A 9,232-nucleotide genomic window follows, 5' to 3' on the forward strand; every position below is an offset into this window, starting at 1 on the left:
GCATTTTGCATTTGCTTTTTTTTTTGTTTTTGGCTGTTGACGGAGAGCTTTCCTTCCCGCGCTCCGTACGCCTAGGAGTGGTCCAAAAATAGGCTTCTAAAACACACACACACACACACACACCAACACCAACCCACTAGAAAGACACACACGCGTGACATTTCGAAAACGGTCCAGGCGCTCGTGAGAGACCCGCGGGGGCTGCGGGGCCACGACCGAGCGTACGCCGCCTGGTGGAAGTTTTGGGGCGTGGGAGGGGAGGAGGGGAGGAGGTGGGAGGAGGGGGGAGGGGGGGGGGCAAGCTTTAGGCCGCGCTGGAGTGGGAGCGTCAAAGCAGCGTTGGACCTCCGGACGGGCGCGTGAGTGGTTCGGCCGTTCATTCGCTGCCGGAGCTCAGACGAGTGCGAACGCGTGACGACGCCGTTTTCTTGTACTCCAACACCACCACCATCAGTTGCCGCCGTTGTTAGTACCGGGAGGGTTTGTTTTTTTTTTGTTTTTTGTTTTGCTGTTCTGTTTTGGAAGTTACAGTGTTTTGAAGTTTCCGGCTACAGGCTAGCGTGTTTGTGTTATTTCCTGTGCGTGTGCGTGTGTGCCTGCGTGTGTTTGTGTGCGTTTTGGTGTTTTGTTTCGTTCGAGCAAAGCCGCGCTGAAAGAGAGAGAGAGAGAGAGAAGGAGAGAGGGTAAGGGTCGAATATTTTCCTCCAACTCAAACGACTGCAATCAACCGCAAGTGCTGAAGGATGTGCCCGAGAAACAATTTCGTATCTCCGCGGAAAGAGCGATACAAAGACAGAGAGAGAGAGAGAGAGAGAGAGCGAGAGAGACATCAAATTCAAACAACTATTCAAAATTGTGCAATGACTAAACCGCTTAAACGGCTCCCCGGCCCCTTTAGTCTTAATCTTCGTTTCACAACTTTCGACCTAAACCCACCGCTGCCGTCGTGTTTGAGCACGCAGAACACGGCGCAGCCGGGCCCAAGAGATTGCGCAAGCAGGCAGGCAGCACACATACACACACAAGCACACACACACACACACACACACACAGACCGATGTCAGTGATAGTTTTGATACGATTTCCAGCATAAAACCGGACCTCGGTCCTCTCGCGCGCACAAACGCCTCGGTCACGCTGGGCAAAACACGCTCGCTCGCTGTTGTTGTTGTTGTTGTTGTTGTAACACACCGTACGTTCGTTTTTTTTCTATTTCTTCCCCCCCAACCCTTCCCTCTCTTTTCACACACACACACAGACACACACACACATACAGATAGCATCCATCTGGGCGGGGCGCAAGCGAAAAGAAGAAAAAAAAAGGACTCACGCACCCAAATCCCCCCCCCCCGGTGCGGGCGTAGGAGATTTTGCCAGCTCAACCCGCAAAGGTGCAGGCGCGTAAGCGACGAACCCCCCCAGTTCCTGTCAGCAGACCTGTCACAGTAACAGCGGAGGACGACAGCGACGACGATGCAGCACTTCAAAACGTAAGCTTCTTTTTCTTCTTACCCTCCCCACCCCCCCTCTTTTCGTTTAGCCCTTTTCGTCGAGTGTGGCCGTCCTGGGAGTTCGGCGGGGCACTCTCCGCCTTCTTCTCCTCCTTCCATTGCCGGGGCTTTTGAATGGGTTTTGAAAGTGCGCCCGCGAAGAAGCTATCGAAAAGAAGCTAAAGCTGTATAAAAATCCATCAAAGACAAAAGACATGAACTAGCTGAACCTGGGTATGTGTTTGTGTGTGTGTGTGTGTGTGTGTGTGTGTATTTCGGCGTGAGTCAACAAACACGTTGCACAATTCTCGCCAATGGCAGACGCGAAGCCCGACCCGAAAGCTGGGAGCGTCTGCACCCCGTGTTGGCGTCGTCTGGCGAGGCGCGGCCAAAAAGGAGCCGGCTCGATCATTCACACACACACACACACAGGCACACAGGCACGGCATTTACATTTGTGGCCCCCGTGGGGCGTGCGCAGCCTACTAAATCCCGAAACCAAAAAAAAAAGAAAAAAAAAGTCATCCACCCCTTACCAAACCACCAAGCCTTGGAAAACGCCACAAGAAAACAAGGCTTCTCTTCCAGCCTCCCAAAGCCCCCCCCCCCCTTGGTTGGTAGGTTTGGGTAGGTACGGCCGCTAGCGAGCCAATGCCGGGTACGTGGCTTTTGGAGCGTTGCCACCAGGAGCCACCGAGGAACCACAAAAAGAAACCAACGGGAGGAACGAGCGGGGGGGGGGGAGGGGGCGAGCGGGGGGAGTTAAAACGTGCGCGCAATACCCGTTTCGAAATTGCGCCCAAGGGGAGGCGACACACAAAACGCGCCGGGCATGTGGAGGGAAGACAACAACAACAACAACCCCAACGTTTAACTCCCTTTCCACCATCCTCCCTTCCCGGCCGGGTGCGCCCGATAGACTTTTGTGGGTTTAATGGCCCCCCCACCCCCTCCCACCACCACCATTACCGCCGCCATCGATGCAGTTTTTCGACGCAAATCGCAAGGAAATGCACCCAACATGGCCGCCGCCTGATAATGGTTTGATAATGGCCGCATGTGTGTGTGTGTGTGATGATGGTGGTGGTGTATTACTGGGTGAAGCGATGGGGGGGGGAGGGGGGGAGGCGAGGAGTAGGAAGGGAACGGTAGCATATATTCCGAAATTAACCTCCCCCCCCCCCCTCCCCTTTCCCCTCGCACCATTCAACCCCAAGCGCAACCCGATAGAGGCCACTTTTGCTTATACACCACCCCACCTACCTTAAACCCACCACAGCCCCCCCCCCCCCCCCCCCCCAACGGGTGGCACGGCCATCTTGCCCACGCCACAGCAAATCGAAAAGAAGACAAAAAAAAACACCGTGACACGAATGCGGAAAGAAAGTGATTTCCTTCGCGGACTTCCCCACCCCTCTCCGCTGCACTAGGAGCGGATAGGAGTGGGAGGGTAGTTGATTGGCGCCCGAGAGTTTGTTGCTCTCGCAGTGGTGGTGGTGGTGGTGGCGAGTGGTGTTGGGCAAATGCGCGAATTCAAAGCACGAACCCGTCGTGTAGCGGTACAGCGGGCGCGGGCGGTCACACACACACACACGCAGGATCACGCGCGGAAGGGAAGGAAAGCTCGCCGTCCAGCCAGTAGTCGCGGGGCAGAGGGGGTAAGGGAATTGCGGTAGCGGGTCTAATCATATGTAAGTAGATTTAGGTTAGAGCACGCCAAAGTGTCGTGTCTAATGGGCGTCACACACACACACGCACACACACACACATACGGACACAGACACACGCCGCTACCGGGGAGAAGGGTGTCGCAATCGCGATCGAGCGTTCTCCGATCGGGCCCAGCGTTCGCTCACGCCCCAACCTACAAAATGCTCGCCACAGGCCCTCCCCCCCCCCCCCCCCTTCCCCTTTTGGCCTGTTAAAGAAAGCACGATCGACCTGACCAGCGTGTGTGTGTGTGTGTATGATATCATAACGACAGCTACTGTGTGGCGGGCACGGTACGGTTACTAACCGCCTTCAGCCGTCAGCCGTTTGGAGTTTCTCCTGCTCCGCACTACAATGTTGCTTTCTCCGCTAGTTCTGACGCATGAAGCCAACCTGCTAGAATGCGAACACCCGCACTGAGCACTAGTGATGTGCCGCTGTACGAGTTGTTCGTAACGAGGCAATAATTCGGCTTCAGTGACAGGTACAGGTATTGAAGTTCCCAATCCATGAAGAGTCCGCATTTAAGCGCTCCCAAGCATGATGTCACAAAGTTCGGGTACATTTGTTTGAAATTTGCCCGATTCGCTCTGAAGAGCCATGATTCGTTAGAACTATAAATAAGATATTGTGAGACGAGTCGAAACATTAGATTCGAGATGTTACCAAAAATCCTACAAATCCTCCGGGAAGGTCCTAATATTGTAATGTTACTCCCGTTTTTTTTAACTCGTGCATTCTTGTTACTAGCACTTGTAATTTACATGGTTTTTTTCAGGAGTTCTTATAGTTGTGGGACACTTCTTTGATTATTTCTACAGGGAAGTAAACCTAATAAGAGGGGAATTGGATTCCAATGGCACAATATTTTACAGGTTCATTGGAAATTCCTATTCCCATCGTTTTTTTTGGATCTGTCCAATTCCCATCACATAAAACTTAACTTCCCGTAAGAAGGAGTACAATCCCTGTACATTTCAGGCACAAGTTGGCACCCAAAGAAAACGAAGAATTGCATATCTTTCATGCAAGTCTTTAGATGAGTCTTTAGAGTCTTCTCTTTTGAATCTTCAGAAAAAAACACAATTCTTCATTGATTTATGACACTTTTGGAAAACGATGAATCTTCAGAAATGTATGATTCTGCCACGTCAATCAAGAATCTTGCGAGTTTAATAGCTCTTTAGAATGAATTGTGTATCTTTAGCTGCTCATTTTAGAGCTTTGTGAATGCTTGAAGGTTCAGTGATTCACTTCAAAGATTCATTCGAGCGCCATGAGCCTGTCCCGGTGGGTTTTCCCATCGCTACGCTTCTACCCAGTCACCGTAACGGGGTGGCGCGAGTCACTTATAGCTGCCGGACGCCTTCAAGGACGCCCGGCTGTCGGAATTTGGCGCGGCACCGTTGGATCGCCGGATCGAATCGCCCCGCATGTCATGGGCGAATGCTCTGTTCTAGAAGGTGGAGAGGGAGGAGAGACAGCGAGAGAGAGGGAGAGATAGGGCGGGGGGGGGGGATCCACCAGTCACTATTACGCGGAACTGGTGTGCGAACGCCGCACCGCCAACCAAGGCCGGCTCCTTCAGCTGTGACAGGACGCTCAAGTTCACGATTCTTCCTCCCTGTCCGTCCCTGCCGCTGATGATCATGATGATGATGGACACCATTCGTTTCTTCGTTTGTAATTCCGTGTCTTTCCTTCTCCAACCTGAACCCCCCCCCCCCGCCCCCCTCTCCCCTTCACAGGTTGACGGTGTTGCTGGTGGCGGTGCTGCTGGCCGCCCGGGCCACCCCACAGGAGGACCAGGCGAAGGCGAACCGGAACAGCCTGCTGCTGCGGCGCGGCGGCGTTGGCCGACCGCTTGGCCGCACGACACCGACCACCACCACCACGACCACCCCGTCGTCGGCGGATTACGCTGAGGTAAGGGAATGGAATGCCATTCCACTCCTCGCTCCTGGTGCTGTTTCAAGTTTAAACGTTTTTTTTTCTACCGCAGGACGAGTACGCGGACAGCTACGACGAGGGCAAGGGAGAGGACGGCAGCGAGGACGGTGCGGAGGATGGGGCGGCGTCCGGTGGCAAGCAGCCGACGACGACCACCACCACGACCGAGGCGCCCAAGAAGATCCGGCCGAGCATTCGCCCGTTCCGCAGCAACGACGACCTGCTGACGGCGCTCAAGAAGCGGCGCCAGGAGTCGAAGAACAACAAGCCGGCCGCCGGTAAGTAGCCAGAGGTGTGATAGGGGCACACAGCCACGGGTGAAGGTGACGCTAGCGAGGGGAGAGTAGCGTGGCGTAACGGGGCGTAAAAGTCAACGTTTCGTTTCAAGCTTGTCTGCCTCCCTCGGGACGGGTGGGTTCGTCGTCTACCGTCTGCCAGCAGATGCGGACACCGTGTGTGTGATAGAGAGAGAGAGAGAGAGGGGGGGAGGGGGGCTCCTTACAACGACAAGCTCTAGCTCTAACAAAACGAAAAAACAAATGAAACCAAAAAAACAAAAAAAAACCAATCGCCAAAAGACTGCTCGAACGGCTCGAAATCAAAAGTTTTCGCCCGTCTGGCCTGGCCCGTGGCCACTCTTGCACAACACCACCAGCGGGCTTGCAACCGGTCCTCGGGAAGGTGGTGTTCTGGTCCTTCGTCCTTCACCTCTTCCTTTTGGCATGCTTCGCGCGCCCCGTTTGAGGTCTCAACCCTTCCCACCCAGCACGACGCCCCCCTCCCCCCCCCCCCCCTCCAGCGGGCCGAACGTTCGAACTCGAATCCGATTCATTGATGATAACTGTCACGCTGCTGCTGCTGCTGCTGTTGGGGCTGGCCGGTTAACTCCGGACCGAAAACCGGTTCTAGCAACCCCGGCAATGGGGAGGAATTGGCACCACCCCTCCCCACCTCGCTCCCGCCGTTTTCATTCCACAATGTTCCTCGGCGAGACTTGTGGCAAACTGTGTTAAACTGGCAGCGGGGGGAGGGGGGGGGGGGAGGATCGTTGTATTTCACAAGCCAAGCCTTGCGTGTCAACTTCTCTCTTTTTATACCTCTCTCTCGCTCTCCTTATCTCTCTCTTTTTCTATCTCTCTCTCTCTCTCGTGTCCTCCATGGACGTCTGCACAATGCACATTTCTGCATAGTTGCTTGATGTCGGTTGGTAGAGCTGCGAAGGAAAGCGAAAGGGGAGGCTGGCTAGTTTTTTTTTTTTATCTTTTCGATTATCGTTTCATTTCTGGGTCGAACGATTTTACGACCCACCGAGCGGTTAACAAAAAAAAAAAAAATACACAGATGGTGAACAAAACGATGTGCGCGTGGAACAGACCAAAACAGAATTCATCAAAAATTCATAAAAAAAATGCGGCACACTAGAGATGGGAATACAATACACATCGTAACTAGTATAAATAGTAATAATTGAACGTTTTTTCCTAATTTTTCTTACACTCTCTTGTGAAATTTTGATAAAGAAAGAGCGACTTTCTGCAAAGAACTACTGAATACTCAAACAGACAATTCTTGAGATGAATTATTGTGACGTTTCTACTCCACTTGATTGGATTAGTCTGCGTGATCTCGGCAGGAACTTTATTGCTTTCCTTTCCAAGAGAATCAAGATGTGATCGAGATCATTGAATTGGTCGTGAAGATCATGCCATTCAAAAAAAAAATAAATATCTATATCAAAAAATTTTGAGGAAAAAATAGGTGAATGGACCAAGATTAAGATGTAGACGCGTTGCCGCAGCTATTTTTCCCCTGATCGACACAATCTTGTTAGGCCGCGGGGCCACGGGGCTTTCTCAAGCTGAGAAAACGTTCTCAAGCACTCATTTAAGTTTCTCAAGCACTCAAAACTTGTTCTCAGACTCAAGCCCGTGGCCGTCGTCAGTTTTTTCTCACCCTGAGAGACTGATATAGACACTCAAGCTTTATTTAGAGCTTTAAATAGAAAAACAGTTTTTAATCGCATATTTTTTTTTAACGTTTTCAATTATAAACATTGAATACATTTTCCAAAGTGATTTCCGATAAACAAATAGCACAATTCTCCATATTTCAGTTAGCCGATCGCTGCATCGTCAACTTTCTCAAAAATTCTCAAAGATTCTCAAAACCGATTTTGTTCCGATTCGACAAACGCTGAGAACGAGGTTTTCTCAAAAACACTCATGAGTGCTTGAGAAAATGAGCGTTGAGAATCCCCATGGCCCCGCGGCCTCAAAAGCACTCATGAGAGCTTGAGAAAATGAGCGCTGAGAATCCTCATGGCCCCGCGGCCTTACAATTTTCGCACATGGCGTACCACCAACTCGACTTTTCGACACATTAGTGTGGTGTTTGACATCCATTGAGCGGTATGCAAGCTGTTTTTCTAGCTTTGTTCAGGAGGATTTACTCACTCATAGTAGAACTTCCGGCAAAACGGGTATGTAGTCGAGCTGGTCGGATGAGTTCAGTGCGATGTGTGCAATGAGTCTGGAATAGGTACGATCTAATGTAGATACACAGTAAGGCATGAACCTTTGGCAGTGTCTGGACCAATGTGTTTCGAATGTTGCAGTATTGAAAGAGTTGCTGTTGCGTGTGTCACTTGGTTTCACCGAGATTTCGTAGTATAATTTTATTTTAGTTTTTTGAGTTAAGCGGCATACTGGGCACCAGCATACTGCCGCCTGAAACGTTTCGCTAAATTCGTCTGTTCCTTGCCAGTGTACGGGAAGAAGGGGGTGGACCCCTTAGCTACCTTGTATAGGTGTTTGTTTGTCTATTTTGTTTGCAACTTTGCATTCATTCCGTAGTTATTTTGCCGTTTTGATTTTTGTCTTACGCACCTCCTGGGTGCATCTGCTTCGGAAGCATTCTTTTGGACTGATTCGTTGTATATATGGGTGAATGGGTGGCAGAGGCGGTTGAGGGGACAGCGTAGAGTGGCTCCTGCGGGCCTGTGGGTGTTCCAACATCCAACATCTCCAGTGGCGCTAACCTAGTTTCGGTTCTGTTTGCGTTCCTGTGCGTTTGCTCCCATGGAATTGAACCCATGGGACAAAAGTTGTTTGGGAACTCATTTCACGCCGTGAGTGCTGCCCTTGTTATTTGCTTTACTCAAGGCATTGAAAAGAGCAAAACGATCGAAAGCTATCCTTAACGTAATCATCATGGGCACAGCATGAAATTTACTCGTGTGTTTTCTCCCTCTTTTTACCTCTGTTTTTCTCTCTCTCTCTCTCTTTCTTATTCCCAGCAGCACCGAAGGAGAAGGTGTACGATGACGAGGACGTGCCGGCACCAGCCGCCCCGGCCAAAAGCGCGAAAGCTCCCGCAATCGGTAAAATTGCAGATAATGTAGTATTTTCCTTCTCGAAACGTAACCAAAACCAATAATCACACCACCATCACCATTGCCTGCTCCACATCCCATCAACCCCCCCTCCCCCTCATTCCATTGACCTATCGCGTCCCCCTTCCAACCCATTTCCTCAGATTAATTCGCGTACGCGGCGTTTCCGGCTCGTTGTTTCACTTTTTTTTTTGTTTAATGTTTTGTTTTCTTCGATTATAACCTATTTGGCACTGGCCTGATCGCCATCCCGCTTCTTCCTTGTGCTGCGCGCGTGAGGCATAACCTCCATCAATGTATTGTTTTTTTTTTTGTTTGGAACTCACTTCCCTTCGGCTCGTGTTCGGTTTTACGCGAACCGTTTTCGATATCGTTTTTCAGTAAATTGTCGCTCCGTACGTGCGCCTGTGACTGTATGTGTGTGTGTGTGTGTGTGTGTGAGCGTTTGCCGATTGACAGCGTTTGTGTTGGAGTATGCCGGGATCGATTTCATGTTGTCCTGTTTATCCCCCCCCCCACCCGTCCCCTCACATCCTTAAGTCGCACTCAAATCCCTCCCGTTGTGGTTCTGAGCACAGTGATTAGGAACAAAACTTACACATACAAACACACACACACACACACACACACGTACATACACACACACGCTCCTCATACGCATACTCTCTTTCTCTTACACTCCCTCTCGCGT

The 9,232-nt window shown here is 51.0% G+C and overlaps 1 protein-coding gene across 4 annotated transcripts in view; it reads left to right on the forward strand.

The window, feature by feature from the left end:
* The first annotated feature begins 302 nt into the window (after positions 1–302).
* LOC120948148 (uncharacterized) overlaps positions 303–9,232 on the forward strand; it is a 10,686-nt gene continuing 1,756 nt past the window's right edge. Inside the window, exons 1-5 of one of the 4 annotated variants that reach the window (XM_040364196.2) lie at positions 303–683; positions 1,259–1,490; positions 4,949–5,126; positions 5,203–5,428; positions 8,446–8,529. In XM_040364196.2, the coding sequence (XP_040220130.1) occupies positions 1,474–1,490; positions 4,949–5,126; positions 5,203–5,428; positions 8,446–8,529 (505 nt within the window). In that variant the 5' untranslated portion in view covers positions 303–683; positions 1,259–1,473. The remainder of the gene's footprint in view (positions 684–1,258; positions 1,491–4,948; positions 5,127–5,202; positions 5,429–8,445; positions 8,530–9,232) is intronic. The other 3 variants (XM_049610884.1, XM_040364176.2, XM_040364187.2) reach the window with 3 other exon arrangements.

This window comes from Anopheles coluzzii, chromosome X (genome assembly GCF_943734685.1).
Source record: "Anopheles coluzzii chromosome X, AcolN3, whole genome shotgun sequence".
Classification (NCBI taxonomy): Eukaryota; Metazoa; Arthropoda; class Insecta; order Diptera; family Culicidae; genus Anopheles; species Anopheles coluzzii.